The sequence below is a fragment of the Thermobia domestica genome, chromosome 7, assembly GCF_964235325.1.
Source record: "Thermobia domestica chromosome 7, izTheDome1.hap1.1, whole genome shotgun sequence".
Lineage (NCBI taxonomy): Eukaryota > Metazoa > Arthropoda > Insecta > Zygentoma > Lepismatidae > Thermobia > Thermobia domestica.
In genome coordinates this window covers 168,116,484-168,140,707 of record NC_137460.1, presented here as the reverse complement: position 1 = coordinate 168,140,707, position 24,224 = coordinate 168,116,484, and the positions used below count along the sequence as shown (strand labels likewise).

The 24,224-nt window shown below is 35.0% G+C and overlaps 1 protein-coding gene across 6 annotated transcripts in view; it reads right to left on the bottom strand.

Moving 5' to 3' along the window:
* Positions 1-24,224, bottom strand: part of GAPcenA (GTPase activating protein and centrosome-associated) — a 772,500-nt gene that overhangs the window by 591,539 nt on the left and 156,737 nt on the right. For all 6 annotated transcript variants that reach the window (XM_081765583.1, XM_081765580.1, XM_081765582.1 and 3 more), the window contains one exon: positions 12,337-12,495. In XM_081765583.1, coding sequence (XP_081621709.1) covers positions 12,337-12,495 — 159 coding nt within the window. The remainder of the gene's footprint in view (positions 1-12,336; positions 12,496-24,224) is intronic.

Here is a 24,224-nt window from a genome sequence, read left to right as displayed (position 1 = left end):
TCAATAAATTCAAGTTGCATGGCTCCTACATATCGAAAAAAATGATTTTTCGATGTTTGTTCATCTATTTGTCTCTCGGTTCGTCACGCTTTTACACGCACTCAAATAGAGGCCATACTGTTCAACGTATCTGCACCGAATTCTAGACATAACGTTTTAATAACATAATATCTTTCGAATTTTATGTCCTTCGACACCTAAAAGCAAGGGTAATTTACTGAAGGATTAAAATTTAAAATAATTCAATTTTCTCAAATAAAAAAAAAAAGCTGTGACGATTTTATTTACTTTTGATAAATATATATTTTATTCACAAATCTCCACCACATATGAATAATTTTTCTGAAAAAATATATCTGGTGTAATTTACTGTATGGTATGCGTTCTTTTTGCACAATTTTCTCAACCACATTTCATAAATAAACGTATCATTAATTACCTAACAATATGACAACTCGTTCGAAGGAGTAGCTTAATCTTAGGGTGAGCTTTCCCCCGATGGTTTTCCCATTAACGCCTCAGGCAATTTTGTTCATATTTCGTAAAGAAATATTTCATTAATAAACTAACATAGAGCATAAATAGTTTATTCCGATAACATACAGAAGAAGTGGTTTCCTCAAGGGTTGATTTTTTTTGGACAATTGTCTCAGTAATAACTGAGACAAATTTGTTCTAATTTCAGTAAAAATATTTTCTGTAATAATCTTACAATATGGTATAACTCGCTTGTTCCGAAAAGAAAAATCCAAAAGAGATAGTTTACTTTGACAGTGAAATTTTTCCCGACGATTTGCTTAAAAATTACTAGATATACTGTCAAAATTACAGATAGAAGAGTTTACCTTTGGGGGTAAGCTTTTCCCGATGACCTTCCTAAAAACAACTCAGGAGATGTTTGTTGTTCACATTTTATAAATACGTGTTACATAAATAACCTAGCTATATGGTATAATTCCCTCATCCGAAAAATCTAGAAATGGTATATTACTTTTGACAGTAAGTTTTACCCTGCGATTTTCTCAAGAACGACTCAGGCGATTGTGTTCGTATTTCATAAATAAATGTTTTATGAAAACACTAACAATATAGCATAGCTCGTTTGTCCTGAAAAGATCCACAAGGGATAATTTATTCTTGGAGGTGACTTTTTGCATAATTTTCTCAGAAATTACTCAGACGCTTTTGCTTATAGTTCACATACAATTATATCCTTTATAATTCTAATATATGGATCAAGTTATTTCTAACGGAAATATGACCAATGGGTACTTTACTTTTGGGCCTGAAGTTTCTTCTAGCAAAGTTTTCCAAAACATTATTTTATTCGCAATTTCCCAAATAAATGTTTCAATAACAGTTGCAGCCTAACATAAGTCAGTGTAAAAAATTCGAGCGAGAAAGTACAGTGCGTTTACTCCGTACCCTTTCTTAAATATATTTTTAAATGTTACACCTAATCACAATTTTCCGAACAAAATCGAAACTTCTTTTTAAATGTGCCTTGTTGTGGTCAAATGGTTCAAGTGCATTGGTTCTGGATTAGATTTCCAGTGAGAGCTAGTGTATCTTCATCCAAGAGATGTGACACGTCGGTGCAAAGAAGAAAGTGTTTAAACAAGCCTAACCAAGCTAATCAACAAAAGAAATAATACAAGGTTACGAAATTATCGTAGAAACGTTGTTAATATTAGGTAGGTTCGACTGGAATGTCCAAACAATTGTCAATTCCAAAGGTCTTTGTTTTCGTCCGGAAGGAGCTCATGTGGTTCGGATTTCACGTTAATCAGTAGGTCCACGTCTCATATAGCCTCGCTGCTGAAAGGGACGATAAACTCAAAATCACATCACACATCTTTGTTTTCGCCTTTGTTTTAGCTCATAAATGTCTCTGTTCATAAGCTCCTTAGTAGTTAGCGTACGCGCCTTTGGCGTGGAAGACCCGGCTTCGATTCCCGGCGAGAGCTCACGTGGTTTGGAGTCCACGTTAATTAGTAGGCTGACGTCTCATATAGCTTCGTTGCTGAACGAGATGTTAAACTCAAACTCAATGTCTTTGTTCATAAATGTCTTTGTGTATGGTTTTGCATATACGTGGCAAGGACATTAAATTTTGATTTCTACGCCATATGTATCTAATTACATACACACCTATAGAACGAACACAACAAACTTGGAAAATCTACATTGTTTGCGTATGGAAAATAATCACGCTCTACTGTACAGGACAGCCGTGTGTATGGAATTCCATACACATGGCAATCAATGTATTAAGAAATGTATAATAATAATAATAATAAACAGAAAACGATACGATCACTTACATAATTTATAAATATAAGTTAACATTTAGTAAGCATATAACTGCAATGGAATTAAGTTGTTTCTCTCTCTCCCTGAACGCTACAGCCCTTATTGTTCTAAGGCGTAGAAGAGAACTTGTGGCACCCACGATTTGGGGCGGTGTGTGGTCACAATTTGGTATCCCTTTGTTGTTAGTCCTAGCTTTCTAGACGGATGCAGTTATTCCCGCTAGAATATACATGCAAATAGACTTTTGTATTACTATTAAAGTAAATAATTACACTCATTCCTTCAATGTGATACTTGTGGTTCCTTAACCGTATACAGACAGCTGATCCATCGAAAAATCGTTAATAATAATAATAATAATAATAATAATAATAATAATAATAATAATAATAATAATAATAATAATAATAATAATAATAATAAATAACAGGAACTCGACAAATATTCTTGCAAATAATAGGAAAAAGTTTGCGTCACACTGTTCACTTTGCTGGACACACCAGTGTGGCGCGTTATACCGATTGTGGCACACTGGAATATAGGGTATGTTTTTTTTCTTTTTTAATTTTTTTTTCAACTATTCCAAATGCTTCAATTGAAATGGATCTATAATAATAAGAGAATGAATTTAGTCTTCTTACCCTTGAATTTAGAAATAAGGTTCGCGAGAATTTCATAAAAGGATAATATACTCAGAATTGTATATAGTAGTTTGTTTTATTCGAAATTCCATACTTCCTGCAACTGTTTTTTGATTGAAATGATTTGAAATGAAATTTTTAAGTTTTACGTCCCACGATTATGCCGGATAGGCTAAAGGAGACAGTGATGATAAGAAATGAATGAAATGGTGGAATGAAAAAAGTGGGATAAAACGGGAGAACCTCGAGAAAACCCACGCACACAGTGTTTGTCCAGCACAAGGTTCACTTGGCGCGAGCATAGATCGAACCAAGGACTCCATGCACCAAAGGTGAACGCTCTACCACTGAAACACCGTGGCCTCTGAAATTACTTATGGAACTACCGAGAACTATGCTGTAATATTTGAATGTGCTTCACGTTTACAATAATTAGTTTAGTTAAATTCATTATTAACAATTAAATAATTGCATTCATTATTAACAGGTAAATGCTGCTGATGCAAAGACAAATCTAGCGATACCGCGAGCGTAAGTATTAAACAGAGGGATTTTAAAGAGCCCCCTGAGCTGGGGGCCCTGGGCTCCATTGGCTCCGCCCTTAATCCGCTAATGCCTATAGATTATAAATTAAAGAGGACGGGCCGGGTCCGTTCTAAAAATTCCGGCCCGTGCAGACCTCTAGCTCCTGTGTATATGCTATCTGAAAATACAGTAGAGTTTCGCTTATCCGACATAAAACAGGCAGGCAGAACGCCGGATAATATGGATGTGTTAAGGAAAGACCTATAAAAAGTCAAACTATGATACGTATAATTTTACACATTACGCATCTAATTATCATCTTTGCAAGAAACAAATATAATGCATTGACTCAGTGACGTTCCCAGCGTGAGGTCCTGGAAGCTGTCCCTTACCAAACCTCAAGCACTTTTTAATAAACCTACTTTTTCCCTTTTGAGTTTTTTTTTTTTTTTTTTTTTTTTTTTTTTTTGTCAGATTACTTTGAGTCAGTGTCCAAACTGTGGACAATGCGTTGTTGTTATAATTCTAACAAGTAACACTTCCCAAGTGTAACACTCCGATTTTGATAAAATTTGGCAGGTAGATACTATACATAAAATAAACAAATAAGTGCTTTTTTATTTTTATTTATTTATTTAATTTTTTTTTTTTGCTGAAAAACGGTTTTAGGGGGCAAAAGCCCTCACCCAAAATTTGAAAGTTGACGCTCGAAAGGCAAAAACAAGTGGACCAAAGTGAACGAAATTGTGAACAGATATTGCGGACATAAAATTAGAGAATACGTGTTTTGTATTTTCCTGGAAAAAACGGTTAGGTGGGGCACAGACCCCTCCAAACCTTTGATCATGAAATATCAAAAGTGCTAATAACAGTATGTCAGAAGTGCCTAAATTTACATGAAGAATTGGAACAAAACTTTGTGTTAGGACAATAAGCAAAAAATAAACAAATTCGGCTTTTTTTATTTCCTGCGAAAAAACGGTTTTAGAGGAAAAAAGGTCCCCCCCATGAATTTTGAAATTTGACGCAAGAAAAGCAAGAAAAAATGTACCGAACTGAATGAAATTGTTCACAAATGTTGTAGAGGTAAGATGAGGAAATACGTGCTTCGTATTTTCCTGAAAAGAGATAAAAACCTTTTGAGTGGACCGAGGCGTTGAGTGTCGGAAGGATTGGACCGAAGCGAATGAAATTGTCTGTAGATATTGGATATGAAAAATAAAGCCTCTCGTGTTTCACAAGTGTCTCCATCAGATTTCTTCAAATTTGGCAGATCAACAAGAAGCACAAACAGTATAGCGTATTTTGTAGTATTTCACGAGGCAACTTTAACCCTTACAATGTTTTTCCGCATAAACAAAAACACGTGTCGATTAATTTCCTATTTGCTGTTGATGTGCCAAAATTGATAGGGACATCTTTAAAACACGAAAGTCCTTATTTTACATACAGTCTATACAATATCTACACGCAATTTCATTTGCTTCGGTCCACTCCTTCCTGCACTTTTACGGTAATATTAACTTTTTTTTGGAGGGGCTCTAGGCCCCAACACTGTTTTTTCATACAAATTAAAATGCATTTCATTTATTATTTTGCAAATTGTCCCTATACGAAGTTTCGTTGCAATTCTCCATACTCTTAGGAACTTCTGACGTATACATACTTATTTGCACTTTTGATATTTCCTAATCAACAGCTTAGAAGGTCCGTGCCCCATTCAATCGCTTTTTTCCAGGAAAATACGAAACACAATTACCTCAATTTACGTCTAGAATATCTGTGCACGATTTCAAAATTTTGGGTGGGGAATTCTGCCCCCTAAAACCATTTTTTTTTTTTTTTTTTTTTTTTTTTTTTTTTTTTTTTTTTTGCGTATTGTTTTTACACAATGTGTCGTTCCAATTCTTCATGTCCTTTAAGCACTTCTGACATACTGTTATTAGCACTTTTGATATTTCACGATCAAAGTTTTGGAGGGGAGGGGTCTGTGTCCAACCGAAACGTTTTTCTTTTTTTTTTCAGGAAAATACGGAACCCATATTCCCTCATTTTTCGTCTACAATATCTGTGCACAATTTCATTCATTTCGGTTCACTTCTTCTTGCCTTTCGGGCGTCAACTTTCATCATTTTGAATGGGGGATTTTGTCCCCTAAAACAGACATTCGTTTAGTTTTTGCGTATTGTCCATACACAAAGTGTCATCGGAATTCTTCGTCCTTTACACACATCAGACATATTGTTACTAGCATGATCAAAGGTTTGGAGGGGTCTGCGTCCCACCTAACCGTTTTTTCCAGGAAAATACAAAACACGTATTCCTTCATTTTACGTCTGCCATATCTATGCACAATTTCGTACACTTTGGTCTACTTGTTTTTGTCTTTCGGGCGTCAACTTTCAAAATTTTGGGTGAGTGCTTTTGCCCCCGTAAAACAGTTTTTCCGCAGAAAATAAAAAACATGTATTCGTTTATTTTATGTGTAGTATCTGCCTGTCAAATTTTATCAAAATCGGAGTGTTACACTTAGGGAAGTGTTACTTGTAAGAATATACCGTAATGCCATTGATACCAGGTGGAATTAAAGAACACTTTTAAATGGGATTACAATTTCGTTTCCGGTCTGTTTATAACATTACTGTATTAGAACGATACACTCATTGCCATTTGCTATTTTTGTTATGTGATATACGTAGCAGACAGTTTTCCTTACATGTCTCTAGAAAATATTTTTTGATTTCGTGTGAGTTAGAATTAAGTTTGACCGGTTCATAAATGACAAGTAAGAAACGTTTAAGAGAAATACAGAACTGTTGCATTATTATTATTATTATTATTATTATTATTATTATTATTATTATTATTATTATTATTATTATTATTATTATTATTTATATTTTTGAAACATTACAATTATGTGCTTACGAGGATTCGTGTCGGGTCCCCTCCGAAAAGAAAAGCTGGATATGTGCCTGCACTGAATGATAGATGTATGAGTCAAGGTATACACGAGCGTGCTAGGCGATCGAGTCCGGAGCATTAAAAACAGACTAAGACCACAACTTGCAGTTCTTCTTGCCGATTGATGCTGCTTTTTACCTGCTATGATATGTCGGATAATAATGTGAAATAAACGAAGGTCAAGACCATGGCGTATTGGTGTTTCATGCACCTAAACCTGTAAAATATTTGTGCCGAAAACATCTTTCACTCACTAGCTAAATTTGAGAGTATGATCGCTCATCTTGCCTTATAAAGTATAGTCTTATAAAGAATATATATAGCATAATAAAAACCATAAGACCAAATTCAATGATTTTCTATAGTTTTCTTTTTTAATAACGGGAAACTTGTTTATTTCATCACGATAAATTACGTTTGATACTACGATGTCTGTTTCTGACTATATATATTTTTCATACATTATTGGAGACATTTTTTTTTTTTTTTTTTTTTTTTTTTAAGAAAAGAGGATGATAAAGGAAGCTATACAACACCATAAACTGAAAGCAATCGGTATTACTAATAGTACACTAATTCTAAATAAATACATCATCAGAGGAAACAAAAAGTTATTTCCTAATTGTATTGTTTCAGTTTTATTAACATAAAAATTATACACTTTCTACAATGTTTTGTAAAGAAAAAAATTAAACAGGACCGGATGGGATTCGATCTGGTGTCAAAATAGTATAAGAATTACTAGTCCGTCACTCTACCCACTTGATCACACAGATTTTCTTTTGTTGCCTATCTTTTTCTTAAGAAATAAATGCTCATGGCTATAGAGCATGTCACTTCCAAACTTAAGACAACAGTTTTTCTCTTTGTTTATATATTTCCGTATAACATCTTGATTACAGAAGCTAATTTATATTTGGCAGACAATTTACATCCTCGATTTAAGCCAATAAATGCAATATTTTACTTCAATTTCCAGTTCCTTGGTTCAGTTTTTCTCCTACCAATCTTGTTATTCCCTCTGCAATCGTGCTGTGCTACTCCAAAAATTCCCTCGAAAACAATATTGCCAGTATACACAAAACCGAACATAATTTTGTTTTTGCTTATATTTTTATTATTTTATTATATTTTTTGGAAATATATCCTTAGATGGATTGCTTTCTATTATCTCCACTTACTAATAACTAAATTTTACCCATAAACATATGGAAAATGAAATAATTGCGAAAAATCGTGAGTTACAGTATACGCGCAATTTTTTTTGCGCATGGGAGTACATTGCATGTTCTGATATCCTGTACTTCCACTGTTAACGTTGAGTGCACACTGCGTGTACGGATATCAGTGACAGTTCATGTTCAAGCGATATGAACATGCACTATACAGTTCACGTATATCGATTATCATCTGATGTACAGAGTGTTTCCATTACAAGATCGATTTTTTTTCTCTCTTTTACACCTGTTAAACACCTGTGAAGCATATGTTTTGCAACTCCGTACATACAATGTACATGTGGAAAACAGTGTTCCAATTCCAAAGGATTACAGCCGCCTGTAATACATAGCATGTACAGGTGCCTGTTTCATTCGCCTGGAATTTGCCTTTTAACTGTCGTTCGATTCATATAGTGAAAAACTAGAAATTGTGAAAATGGAAAGACCGACTCCTGAATTAAATTTATCTAAGGATGTCAAAGAAAAACACCGTGAGTACATAATTATTTTACATTATCTTCGTACGATAAGTTTAATGGGGTGTGTGGTAGCTCTAAGTTGTCTAAATTATTTTGTTGGCCGTGTTTGTTATTCAGCAATGTAAATACGTAAGCAACTGATTTATAGCACTATTATTTCCAAAATATTGCGTATTTTTATGTATTATTGTTTGTTTGATAGAAGCGTCCCTTTGTAGCACCGCGGCCACAAGACATGGGCCTACAGTCTACGGTAGAATCTGAACCATTTTAATGCGTTTCACAATCTCCACCGAGAATTTAATCCGCGATCATGTGGAGGAAAGGCGCGTGCGCTAGCGACCCGATTAGACCAGCAGAGAGGGCGTAGGCGAAGGCCTAACTAGGCCCTCCAACAATTACTAATTCCTCCAAATAGGGTGAGCTTGTCTTATTATTATTATTACAAATTGTTTATTATTATTATTATTATTATTATTATTATTATTATTATTATTATTATTATTATTATTATTATTATTATTAATAATAATAATAATAATAATAATAATAATAATAACAATGTACAGGTGTTATAAAGATTAGTAGTAGCCCAAGCCATCAAACCAGTATACCCCACTGCTAGAACGAGTGATCACGAACACGTATCTTTGGACTCAGAAATTCGCTGGGTGTCTCATAGTAAGGTTCTGACGAAGATGTTTGAGTTTCGTGTCGAAGCAAGATTGTTTTTCATAAATTCCAAATCTGAGTTAATATACGATTTAAAAGATTTCACACTGCTTTCGTCTCTCACTATTTTGAGAATATATTTAAGGTTTGAATACTCACAACTCGAGCTTTCAAGGTACGTTTACCACTGTGTTTTCTGTGAAAGACACGTAGAGGCAACAATCAAGAATTTAAATTTCTGGTGCAACCGTTAAGAGAAACAAAACCACAATTCCTTCATATACAGTGATTTCAGTGAACAACCCCTTCATAGTGATGTCGCCGAACATATGAGATCATTGTCGCCTTAAGTACATATGTATTTTCCGATTTGTTTTGAAAAAAAAAATGATACGAAGAAATCTCTCTTTCTCGATTCGAGATATGCACGTTTTCTGTGGAAGAACTTCAAAAATACTGTTTCCTTAGTTACCGTTCTGCCGTCTTGGTTCCAGCGAAAGGCTGTTTATCCTGCAATTTCTGAAAGGGCTGTAACACTTGTTGCCATTTGCAACTACATATATGTGCGCTCCTCTCATACGTATGAAATAGAAGAAGACTTAATGTGAAGTCAGATCTACATGTAAAGTTATCAGGTTATTATCCAGACATACAAAGCCGACGTCTGAAAACAGCATCAGCCTTATATTAGGAGAGTATAATATAATATTGAGTATACTATAATATAATATATATAGTATAGTGACTTGTAATATTAGGCTTAACTGGTATAGTGGTACTTTTCCAAATGTTTTCTTTATAATAGTATTGTATTGTTATAAATAAATTACAATTGTACATCACTAAATGTGTTATTAAATCTGTTATTGTAAAGAAAAATTCTTTTTTTAAATTTATTTTACACATCATAAAAATTAAGTGATAAATTATAACTGAACATAACTAAATATATTATTATTTTATTTTACGATATGTAAAATGTATTTAAAAATAATTTTTGGCTTCATGGGGGCCCGCGGAGAACCAAAAGTCGTACAAGAAGTCCGTGATACCAGAAAAGTTAGGAAACTTTCGTACATGACATTCGTCTTGAAAAACATAAAGGTATCACAGATATAATAAAATACTGAAATGAAAAAAAAATGAATATTTACGATTAATATGAAAATATAGAGAATATGCAGATCTAATCTGTGATTACTGGAGGCGCACTTTAAATATATGCAAGTAGCATATGCGGTTAGAGCGTAAACTTTGAACCAGTATTAACATCATTTCAGTGAAAGCTGTTTAAGTTAGCCACTTTTATTTCCATAGAAATGGCTGAATTATACAAGCAGCAAACTTTGAAGTATATGTAGTTACACCTACATAATTCTATAGATGAACAGCCTACAGAAGCAGCTCACTTTGAAATATATGTAGTTACATCTACATAGTTCTATACATGTAAAATCTGTAAGGTAAAAAAAAAAGAAAATAAAAAAAAAATATATATTAATTTAATTTAAATCGTTGGAATGTGCTCGATCCTCTGATATTTATATGAAGGTATATAACTAATCGTGATTCTTTATCACACCACTCTTACGAGTCTGCCACTTTTACCTTACAACAAAAAAGAAATAAATTCCAAAAGAAATAATTCGTCCGCTCGCTGTTGTCTAGGTAACAGGTTCAAAAATACGATTGGGTTAAAAATAACAAGTCAAAAGATTTACGGAGAATAACTAGATTTATTAAGCTTAATGTTTCTCTAATTAATTAAGGTAAGGTGAGTGACTAGAAATCTGAGATTCAAAGGACGTTACTTCGCCCTTGTAAATTTAATCTTTTAATATTTTGCTCGGCTTCCCAAAAAACTCATCATGAGAGTTCAAGGAGCACAAACTCTAATTTAAATATCACTAAACATAAAAAGACTTCTCTAATAATCCTTTGGGAACTGCGGTAATATGGAAACTAGTACTCTACTCTAGGTCCATATTCCTTACTTTCAAAGACTGCTTAACTTCACCTAGCAACAGTCTGGCCTATACCTGGTTTGTACTCTCAACTCTCTGAGAAATCCAGAAAAGGAAACTAGCTAAAATCTTAAGGATAGGTAAACTTAGGGAATTAGGGTAGCTGCCGTCACTCATGGCCCAGCTATAGCATTACGCCTTCCATTCAAGACTCTAGGTTAAAAGGTGAACACACACACTAATACTTTCAAACACGAAAGTCGCAGTGTGAAAAGAAAACACCAGTCAAGCCTCACTATTGCCTGACTGTACGGGAATCGATACCAAATCGCAACTTGGATTCTATTTTAATGGGAAAAACCTCCAGCACCTGAAGAGTTTCAAAACCTAAGTGCCCTGGGTTCACTCTCTCCCTAGGGTCACCCCAAGAGCAAATTACTTTTCACTCCGTCTAACCAGTAACTAGAGCCCATTTAAGCCATTACTCTGACGTAGAGCTCAAAATTCCTATTTTATTCTTTAATTCCTATTCCTAACACTGGAATTCACCTAAGTTATGGCCAGAGACCATTTTCTCTAGCGGGACTGAAAGCCAAGGACTAACATATCCACTGGTCATCCAGTAACTAATCTAAAAGGACAAACTCCCAGGAAAAAGCTCGCTTGCTAATTCCCTTCGGACTGAACAGCCACCAGCATAGCCCTCTATTCTACAGGCCTCCTTAGCTGAAACAGCCAAAGCCATTAAAAAATCCGCCTTTTTATGTTTTGCCGGAAACAGAAAAAAATGAAGAAAAAATTTAAGTATTAACGGTTCTAGAAACTTCTACAGCAGTGGAAAATTACTGGAAAAGCATGAAAGAAAAGTGAAATCTTCAAAAAGTAGCCTCTCTACCAGGTCTATAATCAAGTAGGAGCGAGAGTAATACTCGATCTAACTAACTGAATCTTAATCTTAAAAGAAAATTTGGCTTATATAAATGATTGGGATAATGCGCTAATTGATATTTACATACATTTACATAGAATAAACATAGTAAGATTATATATTACGCTATACTTATTAAATAAATAGTACTAGATAAATGCGTTAGATAAATACGCGTCAGGCCTGACTTATTAATTAATACACACAACTTAACTATGTATAGATAGATTTAATATTAAAATATATAACCTGAAATATCAAAGCAAGGTAACGAAGTGCCCCTTGCAAATTCTACAAAATATGACCACATACTTACAAAAACGCGTACATGTAGGAATGTGCTACTATTACTCTAAGTTAGCATTTGTCTAACCTGCTCATTTTCTGTAGAATTCAACTGGGACCGATTTCACTCGATTTACGGTTCTCTGCTTCTATTAGCGCAATGTTCACTTCTGCTATGAAAAAATACTCAAAACGTCGGGGAAAAAAAAACTTATCCTCTTTATTTACGCTATACAGTCAAATTAAGAAAAAGGTTATTCAATGAGTGCACTCCGATCTACTCTACTGTTTCTTATTTCTTTCACTAACATATCACCACTTTTACAAACGTAAATACATATTTACCCTTCCATCGTCTTCCTTTATTTCCATATTCACTTCGAAAACGAACATCTGCACATTAGGTTTTTCCAATCCCTGTTGAGATAGATCTATGTGTGAATTAGTAACAGACTTAGGTATACGTTGGAAAGCCTTTGCAAAGCATGCAGATACCGGTCCAACCTGTAGGAATATAAGAGTGTATAAATAATTCAATAATAATAATAATAATAATAATAATAATAATAATAATAATAATAATAATAATAATAAAAATAAAAACCTCAGAAGTACACTGCGTAAGTAATTTACTCCCAATGGATATCGATGTGGTAAGAAAGAGAGAGATAACAAGTTACCTAATATAAACATAAATATCATATTGTTCATGTTCAACTTTATAAAATTGGTACTACTGTTCCTAGCAAACAAAAAAAAAAAAAAAAAAAAATGTTATAGTTCCTCGGGAACAAAAGATGAAAAAGTTAAGAATTCAAGCGGTTTGCACAACAATATTCTAGTTCTGACTTTACAACAACAAGGACACACAATGCGTTTGACCATTCTTTCCTGACTGAAAAGAGAATAACGCCGAGACAAGTAATTTTTAAGCCCATGTCGGATTATAGGGTTTAAATAACTTAGAGTAAGGTAGAATGAGACAGGCTGAAGAACTTGAATCAATACTGAATTACTTGCATGAAGGCTTAGGTCGAGGTGATTAGATAATTTAAAAATCAAATATTTCAATAAAAAAAATTGAAGTTTTGTGGCACTTAATTGTTATTCTTGGTCTCATAGTCCTTCTGGGAATTGATTTTGAGTTTAACGACCCTTTAAGCAGCGAGGCTATATGAGACGGGACCTACTGGTTAACGTGGAATCCGAATCACTTTAGCTCCCTCCGGGAATCGAACCCGGGTCTCCCACTCCAAAGGAGCGCATGCTAACCGCTTAACCATGGAGGAGGTCATAGACATATTTGTTTGCGGTGCAGGTTTCATTCTTATATTGCTAATAATAATAATAATAATAATAATAATAATAATAATAATAATAATGATAATTCGGTACAGTATTGTCGCACTGTACTTGTATATACATAAATGTATTTCCTCAGTCTCTTGAATCATTACAGGATAAAGTTAATGTCAATTTAGCAGTACCTAGAAAAAATCCTAGTTGTCAATATAATCCTTCCGCTCCGCCACTTCAATATCACCACCACAACTAGAAGAGGAGGATCAGAAGTATAACCTCAACGCCGTAGAATCTCCACACCAGCAGGAAACTCCTGTTTAAAACGATTTTTTTCCCTGGCCAATAAAATGGTTGAGTTCTCTTTAATTGTTGCTCAAACTAATTTGCGTAACTCAAATAGAAAAAGGAGTTAAGGGAATAAGCGATGAAAGAAAAACTATCAGAACGGGGTGAAGTCTAGAAGAAAACAAAGAACACCACAAACCCTCTAACAAAATCCACCAACAGAAGATCAAATACTGGCCTTCGCAATATGCAGGAACCGTAGGTACGGTGCTTCTACGTATTTTAAACGTTTAAAAGAGTGAGTAGGGCCGAACATTGTCCAGGGGTCCAGGAATCAACGATCAAGCAATTCTAATGACAGAACAAAACCTATAAATAATCATTAAACTACGCAGATGGACAGTGCTAGTGGACACCGGATCCAGCATTTCCATCTGGCCCTTCGAATTTTTACTTCCTGGTTTTCAATTAATACCACATAAAACAGCGGTTAAAGGGATATGAAATAAAATTATTAACTTGAAATACGTAGCAATGGTATCATTCAAAGTTGGGAAACGATATTCTCTCATTACTTTCGTATGAGAAAGAAATCATGTATTCCAGTCATTTTTGGTTTAGACTTGCTTAAACGCTTATATGTTACAATCGATTTAAGAAAGAATCTTATCTCTCTATATAAAAATCATAAGAAGCCAATATTACCGGAAAAGAAAAAGGAATGCATTTTATCACAACACACGACTCATATACTTAGACAAAGACAACAAGCTTGGCTTTTTTTTTTATCGACAAACGCATTATGTTAGTTACGCTTTTCCACGCATTTATTCCGGTGATAGCAAAAAGACAGATTGATGATTCTGCATCTTTCTTCGTATCGATTCTCCACAGCTTCCTAGACAAATACAAACTATTGAGCCAAGGGTAGACGTAAACAACATGATTGGTAATTTCCGATCCAAATAGTTATCCTGTACCTTTACGGAAAAATACGCCAGTGGTGAATCCTATGGCATGTCAGGATTAATCTCTTGCAATGGAAGCTGTGGAAGTTGGAAGTTGTTTCTTTTTAATAGTACTTCCAAAGAAATCGAAATTGGTACAACTTTACATTTGAAATTTTATAGTTAATCCCCCGTTGATGTATTCCCCCTACGCCACTTTATATAGGAGCATCTCCATTTTATTCTTTACATAAGCTTTGGTCATTCAGTTTTTTGTTTGAAGTGTCAACGTGCACTACGAACAGAGAAAAATGGGCGGGCCGGGTGGTATGATAGTAGCAATTCAACAACAAATAACAGATATAGAACCCACACCGTAGAATTTAAAGAAAAATGTTTCCCGTAAAAGTTGTTTCTTTTTGTGTAATACTTCCAAAGAAAAAGAAATTGATACCAATTTCCATTTAAAATTTTGTAGTTGACCCCCGTGGATGTATTCCCCCTACGCCACTGAATATAGAAACATCTCCATTTGATTCTTCACATACGATTTGGTGATTCAGTTTTTTGTTTAAAGTGTCTATGTGCACTACGAACAGAGAAAAATGCCTTCGATGGGTGGTCTGATAGTGGAAATTCAACAACAAATTTCAGGCATAGATCCCAAACCGTAGAATTTAACGAAAAGTGTTTCCCGTAAAAGTTGTTTCTTTTTGTGTAATTCTTCCAAAGAAAACGAAACTGATACCAATTTCCATTTAAAATTTTGTGGTTGGCCCCCGTGGATGTATTCCCCCTACACCACTGAATATAGAAGCATCTCCATTTGATTCTTCATGTACGATTTGGTGATTCAATTTTTTTGTTTCAAGTGTCTACGTGCACTGTGAGCCGAGAAAAATGCCTAAGACTGGTGGTCTGATACACTATATATATATATATATATATATATATATATATATATATATATCCCTTCCCTATATTGCATCATCAAACTAAAATGATAAAATTCATTCCAGGTCCGAACTTCATCCATGTTGAAAATTTGAATGAGATCGGTTGGGTGGTTCCAGAGTTACGAAGTTTTATTTATTTTTATATATATATACACACACACACACACACACACCTCTCCCTCCCCTCCCCCTCTTCGCAATTCTAATAAGAATATTTTAGGCATAGGGTTATTTTTACATAATTTTTATATCCGCGTTCTTACCGTGAATATTTCGTCTGCTATAGCTGCTGATTTTCTTTAGCATTTCAACAAATACTTGATTGGTAATAGTGGTGAACGCAGCTGCAGGGAGGCTAGATTGCTCTAGATCCTGCTTGGAACACACACGTAAATGTCACAGCGTCGGAATACACACCGATCGAGAAACGAAATTTTTCAGTCTGAACACACACTTTACACACATAACCGGCTACATCCGTATAAACGAGCGGAGCCAAAAGAACTCGAGGAAGGACCCCTATAAGGGTCCTATACGCCTTAAAATTAAAAATAATAAATAATAATAATAAAAAAAAACAATTCGAGCACCCCCAAAAAATAATCGGTTTGCACAAATTGCTCACAATGCTGCTCTGTAAACCGGTCGACCTACAAAGATTGTCGGATTCACCAACGCACGCACGCGCACACACACACACACACACACAAATACATACATACATACATACAGAAGGTGAGTTGCAAAATAATAAGAACGATACAAGATATCGACATACTATGTGAACGGGAAGGAAATGGAAAATGGAAGAGAAGGTGAATGGCACAGTGTTGTATTTATGTTACACGGAAACAGGTACTGTAGAAACTGATACGTACAGACAACAAGGCGAAACGAAAATTAAAAAAAAAAAAAAAAAACAGCCTAAGAGAAGTGTTTCAAAATGATAAGAACGCAGACATATTTAGTCGCTGCTACTGAACACAGAGGCTGCTGGACAAGAAGGCGAGATGTATAGCAGATGAGAAGTAGAAGTGTAAGGTATTGTGCTACGGCGAGGACATCTGTGTGAGCTGGGGCGTAAGAGGAGCATAATGGACCGTGGTAACCTGTTGTCTGACTGCGAAAAGGGTCAAATAGTGACATATAAAAAAGAAAGTGTATCTGTTAATCAAACTGCATGTCGAATTGAGAAAACTGCTTGTGTCCTGAACATTTTCTTTTTTAACTTGGGATGCGGTATGGAGTAAAGAAATCATCAGGAAGGTTGCGTAAATTACCGTCACAACAGAAAAGACAGGTTGTGCGAAACCTAAGTAGTGGTGGAATATCCCTTACACAGTTGACGCGAGACCCTAACATCCGTGTACTTAAATTGACACTACCAAGAGCTGTGCAACGCTACAACCATCTCCGATATAAGAAACGCAAGCCACAGCCACGACTCACGGCGCAGCGCAAGAAGCGACGGGTGACCTGAGCCAATATATGAGACCTGGAAGCAGAATTGGCGTCGCGTCATCTTCAGCGAAGAAAAATATTTAATTTGGATGGTCCCGATGGCTGGCGATACTACTGGTACGATCTGCGGAAGAAAGAAACAGTTGTTCTCCAAGCGACAGCAAAGAGAACAATCGATAATAGTGTAGGGGACCCTGGTTATTACGGTACAACAAACCTCGGATTCCTGCATCTCACATGACATTCACAACGTACCCAACAGTACTCGCACGCAATATGTTGCTGTTTGCTGCTCGAATTGCTGATCTCGAGTGGATCTTCCAACAGAACAATGCAATCGACGTTGCTGTAACTACCAAGTATTGGCTTCGTGAGAAAGACGTGATTATTCTTCACTGGCCTTCCAATTCACCTGACATAAACCCGATAAAAAACTATGGGGAGTAGGCCTATTGTGTCGTTACTAAATAGTTCCTAAATTAGTTCCTAAATAAAGTCTTGACTCGACTACGGTAGGTCTCATAGTATTGAAGCTATGGGCCTTTAAAGTTCATTTTTTTCATGTTTTCGGCAGCCTATAACTCAGAAAGGAAGCATTTGTGTACCCAGGATGGTCTATACTTTTCGTCTTATCTTGATGTCAGGAATCACCTCCAAAACGTTGTCGGTGTTGTTTTGAAACACCCTGTATATAGATACACCGCAGCGCTCAAAAATATAAGAGCACTCTTATTAATTAAAAAAAACACACGTTTTTCGACTTTTACTGTCACATTTGCTGTTTTATTGAAGAAATAAGTATATATTTTGAAAGAACAAATGTCATTTTACATAAGGAAATACTGTTTTGAACTAGTTTTGATGGTTTCTCAACTTTAGGCGGGGATTTTTACTTTTGTATAATTTGCCACAAACGAACAAACTTTTATCATTTTAGATGCAGAACACATTTATTTTAAACAAAAATTAATTTTTGTTTAGAAAATTATCACAAAGACAAAAATCGGCTTGGCTTTCATGAAACTTTTCTTATGTTCAAGTGATGTCGTGAAAACAGTGATTTTACACCTCTACAAAATCTGTAGAAGCACACGTTTACCCTGCTTTTCTTGTTTTCCACAATTTATTTAGCTGTCGAAGGTATTAAGTTTTATTTATGTACCTTACTAATACTTTATTGGTCCACCTTTTGCAGTGTACAGCGCTCTTTACACGTTCTGGAATTGAACTTATCAAATTCTTGAAACGGTTCTTTTTGGTCCTGAAGCTTTCCCACGTTCCAGCAATCACTCTCTGGAGCTCCAACACAAAAACAATCTTCCTTTTTGTTATTTCACGGTTCATCAAGTCCAATACTTCTTCAGTTGGGTTCATATCTAGCGATCGTGCTGGAGCCCCCAGCAAAGGAATTTTCATCTCGTTGAAGCACTTTTTAGCGTTTCGGGAGACTGTGAAGCACATAATTTTGTTGGCACAACTAAGACTTCCCTCTTCTCAGCGATTTCGTCTTTGACGGAATCATACATTCCTTCATTACATCTAAGTATCTGATTGTAACAATAGAAAATCATGTTTAAATAAGGGTGGTCCTGTATTTTTGAGTGCTACAGTATATATATTTGTTCGGAAACTGCTACAACTACACAACTTTAGCTACACATGAGAAGAGAGAATGCCAGAGTACCACTATGAACAAGATCACAATACATATTAAAATTTAATAATAATAATAATAATAATAATAATAATAATAATAATAATAATAATAATAATAATAATAATAATAATTAAACAGAACAAAATATGAAAAAAATATTGAAATGTCCTGAAGAATCAAAAAAAAAAAAAAATCACGAACTAGCAGTCAGTATCCCGTCGTAGTGGTCTACGAATCACAGATATCTCTATAAACTGAACCGGAATCGAGGAGGAAAGGAATATGTACAAACTAGGAGGGTAAATGCGTTTACGTCGTATGATATGGTTACCAATAAACGTATAATATACGTATTAGTGACTATCTGAAAGAAAAACTGTGAACTTAATGGAAAGCAGGTTAATCCTTCCATGATCCTCTTTACTGTCAGGTATGTGAGTGTCTCCTGACAAATACTTACGTATAAGGATGATCGATGTCATCATAGGGACCACGAAGGTTTGAAAGGGAGAAAAAAATATTGTTAGGGTTGGTCGTTTGGGATTTCACATCCATAATTTTGCGACAGTAATATCCGTGGAATAATTTGTGCGCTGAGAATTTCGTAGTGAAATGGATTCCTATATTGACTGCGAACGTTACGCACGGTAAGTATCCCAATCTTCATGTGAACGACTATGCAGGTAATGTTTCAAAGCGTGCTGTACAATGTCAACATTCCGTTCAGCAAGGCCAATTTCTTCGTGTTGGGAAGATAGCGTATATTTGACAAATATTAGAGGTTTCTGCGAATTTATCGGAATGAAATGAAATCTTTCAGCTCAACGTTCCACGATTAAGCTAAGGGAGACAGATGATTTAAGCAAGTAAACGATGAAGGAATGTTTCGAACGATGAAGAATAACGAGGAAGGAATGCGGGACGAAACGGGAGTACACCGAGATAACCCACGACACGATCTTGTCCACCACAAACTTACTTGCCCGGGGATCAAACAAGTAAGCAGAAATACGCGCTCTACCACTGAGCCACCATGCCCACTGAGAACTTTTTCAAATATTTTAGCCCGATGAGATGATAAACAATTGAGATGAAGAGTAGTCTCTTACACACATATCAAAATTGCCTACTGGCACATGTTCACAATAATTTCGACTGCCTTCCAGACTATTGTTACAGTCAAGAGTGGAAACTGAACGGTAATACTGCAACATGAATATGAAAATTTCATTGTAGATAAACAAAATAGCTACAATATAGGAAATTACGGTAATTTTAAGTCGCAAATTTGATATATTATTTACACTCTTAATCTCAAAGGATTTCAAAAGCGACAGAAGTAGGAGAAATATCAAAGCTACAAATAGACTACAATGACCACAACTATATGCTTCACCCAATTTCTTAATTGTTTCACTGCCAATTTTACAAATAATAATAATAACAATAATAATTTTTAAACCGGCCGGTGGGTATTATATTCTGTACGTAACTCGTGTTTATGAACAAAGTCACGTGTTTCTTTACTATTACTACAAGTAAGCAGACAAGAGGCATCATCATCAACATGTAATCCGAAAAAACACGATCATCATCACCACCCCAAAGTTCTACGAGGACTCAGGAGAATAGCGTACATAAAAATCCGGAACACCTTCGAAAGTATCAATTCTGACTGGTCACTCCTACATTCTTAGCTTGACTGAAGCTCTGAGGGACTAATTATGTATAACAGGATTTTTATAACAAAAGATTCTGGGAGAAAGGCAAGAAATCCCGTGTACTAACTGGTTACCTACTGTCTTAGCAGATTATTTTTACATCCTTAGTTATACGCAATAATTGTGTCAGGATACTAAGATACGCTACGGCATTCCCTAACGTTGCAGGTACATTTCTGTTCACCGAAACCTACACTGCCTTCTAGAGACCAAGTCCAAAAAAAAAAAAAAAAAAAAAAAAAAATACCATAAATCCTTATGAATTCCCTTTAAGTGTGGATCATCTTCTCTGCATTCTTGTCACAGTCAGGGGTGGAAATTGAAAGATAATACAACAGCATGCATATGAAAATGTCGTTGTAGATATACAAAAGGGCTACAATACAGGAAATTACGGTAATTTTAAATCGCAAATTTGATGTATTATTTACACTCTTAATCTAGAAAGACTTCAAAAGCAAAAGAAAGTAGGAGGAATATCGTAACTATAAATAGACTACAACGATTAACCATATGACTTACGCGATTTCTTAATTGTTTCACTCCCAATTCGAGTGTCCTCAAAACATACCTTTGTCCGGCTACCTTCTTTGGAGGTAGAACTAGGGAGAAATTTATGAAAAAACATAGGTATCAGCAGAATAAAAGTAAGAATACTTTAAGGGATTCTGCTAATTTGATATAACACGTAATTCATCCAACCTTTGTTTTGCATAGGAGATTGAGAGGAAACTGGTCTCTGTTTCTAAAAGAGTTAGAGATCTGCAGAATTAAAGTAAAATCATATTCACTTGCAATGTCAGTATCAACCTTCATGCCACAGTAAAGCTACTTTGTTAGAATAAACCTTAGCATAAAAGTGGGGCGTAAACTAACAAAAAATTTCTCCTCTATTTTCAAATTGGGTTTTGTTTGAGCTTTGGCGTACATAACTAATATAAATACACTAATCCACTGACGATACGTTCCAAGTGTTTGTCGATAGTAGCACATTAGCAGTAGCTTTATCATCTAATGGATCCAAAAGCATCTAATGGAATTGGCTTCTAAATGTCAAGTTTTGGACGAGCTTTCACTATCCATGCGAACGGATTCGACAATACAACACAAAGAGGAGAATTAAATATAAAAAGTATTATAAAGATTGTAAAAGTTATTTGTATAATTAGCGTATTCATACTGGAAGAAAAGGTTTGTCTGACGATGGGTCTGATTTTCTGTACATTCTGCATACAATTTATAGGGCAGGATCTTATTTACAATCATTTAAGTCACTTTAAGGAAACGAAAAAATGTTGTTTCTGACCCTGTGTAGAAAGAAAGGAAAATGTGTCCCTTGACTTAAAGCGGAAAGAAAGGAAAATGCTGAGATTACAGTTTTGTTCGTCGAATGCAATTGTAATCATGCAGGCAATCTGAATGACAGATAGTGTGAGTGAAAGTATAATCGAAAAGCTAAGTACACATTTTAGTCAATTTTTAATGATATCTCTTGTTAATATTTTACTATTAGTTGTGAGAAGAGACTAAATTTGCTTGGTTCTATTAGAACATTGTTTCCTCCTTTTCAATCGTTTTAATTGGGACAAGAAAACGAGGTGATCTGTTTGTGCTTTACAGATATGTTAGTTGTTTATTTAGTGGTGCGAGTTCAGTTTCATCTCTTTTTATCTGTTGAGATATTACCACATGACGCGTGCGGCGGTTTGCTTAGTTTGCCGAAATATTACATTTCTCTTCCAGCAGACGATATTTATATGTACTTTTACTTCGTTCTTCTTTCCTCTTTTCCTGTTTTATTCTTCGTTATATGCTTTTAAACGGTCGAAAGGTATGTCTTGAATCTGTTCTTTAAAGAATCGGAAAATGAACGCTATATAAATTCAGACTCAATTTTTTATAATGATTTCTAATCCTTCGTAGTGGTCTGTCGAGCACTGGACGTGTCTGCTTTTATAGAATGCATAAAAAATGAAGACCTTGTCGTTCATTTGATTTGCACATATTTTCTATCGCATTTTTTATTGCGTTTATGAGCTTTTATAAGATTCTGCTTTACTTTTACTATCATTTTATTGAGGTCTCTTTTCACCTCAAAACGCGACGTTGATTTTAGTTTATAATTTACAACTGTATGAGGTTCGAAACCATACATGAGAAAGAAAGTGAACTGCTTGGTTCCTGTCTGAATAGTACTCTTTTCACCTGAAGTTATGTACAGTGCAAGATTTGGCCATATCGACTGATTTTCTTGAAATAAAGGTTTAAATGAATTCTGTAGAGTTTGTTAAAAAAATCCAGTGTCCCTATGATTATAAACTGGACAGAACTTTAATTCAAAGTCATAGAGTTTTGGCAAATTTTGAAGTTTCTGAGCAATTATGAAAATAAGTTGAAACGTGATATAAGATCTTCGACAAGGAACTTCTCAATGGCTTCTGCAGTGATGTTACTGGAGACTAGTCAACATTTCAATCGCGACAAAGGTGTGTTTGGCCTGCGTCTTCTATTGGAAAAGATTGCCAACTCTGTGTAATAGATTGAAGTGGATGATATAGTAGCTCTTCGTGTAACTTTCTGGGTATATCTATTTGTTGACACTGTATGCACGTCTTAATTTTGTGCGCCAAATAAGATTTGATGTTCAGAAAATAGTAATTTCTTAGCGTCGATTGATAAGGTTTTGTAAATCCAAAGTGCGGAGCTGTAGGATGTTTGTGCATAGATTCGAACCATTGATCTGCCAATGACTTCAGAATGCAGACAAGGTATACTGTTGCTAATTCCGGATGTCGGTGTGTACGATATAATAGGTTGCTTTTAAGGCAAAAATACTTCGGTGAGCCTAGTGTAGATGTCTTCTTGGGTTCCTTGCCTTCCAATGCAGAAATAATGTCCGAAAAGGATTTATCTGTCCATTGTTCAAGTTCTTTAGTTGCGTACAGTGTTCTATTTCGAGAATGGTATGTTCCAAAGTGTTTGAGTGAAATATTTTTTGTCCTCTGTCGTAAAACTTATCATTTTCGTAATACCTTTTTAATACCTTTTTGATACCTTTTAATGCCTTTTTGTTCAAGACCGCTGAAAATGACTGCTAAGTGATTTTGACTTTTTATATGACAAATATCGAAGTGATAGTCGGCCAGAAATATTTTATAACGTGTAAATTTTTCTACCCTGTCGAGTTGATCGTTTAAAGATGTAAGGTATTTTGCATCTATGAATAGTTTAAATTTTCTGCTCAGTAGAAAATATCGAAATTTTCTTAGCACATAGATGAGTGCATAAAGGTCACGTTGACAACTTGAAGTTTTTATCTTTCTTTTACTTAATCAACGCATACAATATGAGACTATCTTTTCTTCTTTACTTTGAGGGTTATAACAAGCCAAAATTTCCCCAATCTGAGAACTGGAGGCGTCGCTGTATACTGTTATATGTAGTTTAGTGTTGAAGTGATGTAACGATGGTAGTTCAGTATGACCTGGTTTAATTTCTCGTAAGAGCTCATCGTGGTTTGAAGACCATTTAAATTTAGCATTCTTGATAAGAAATAATTGAAAAGGTTCCATTTTTCTATGACGTTTTTAATGTGTCCGCGCAAATATGGGCATATGCAAAAAAAGGTTTCTAAGACACGTTTTGAAGTTGTTCTTAAAATGTCTAATTTTGTTCGCTATCTTTGGCGAATTTTTTATATATTTTCCAGACTCTTAAAATGCAACCTCGTCGAATTCATTGTTAATATATGCATTTTTCTAGGGCTTTCTCTAAAGTCGTGTGTTCATAGTTGTAGAAAAAGAAGTTCTAAATCTGAAAATTGTTCCTTCCAATTTCTTGACCCAATTACTAAATCCTCTGCCAACGACGTTCTAGCAATCCCACTAAAAGCATACGGGTTGCG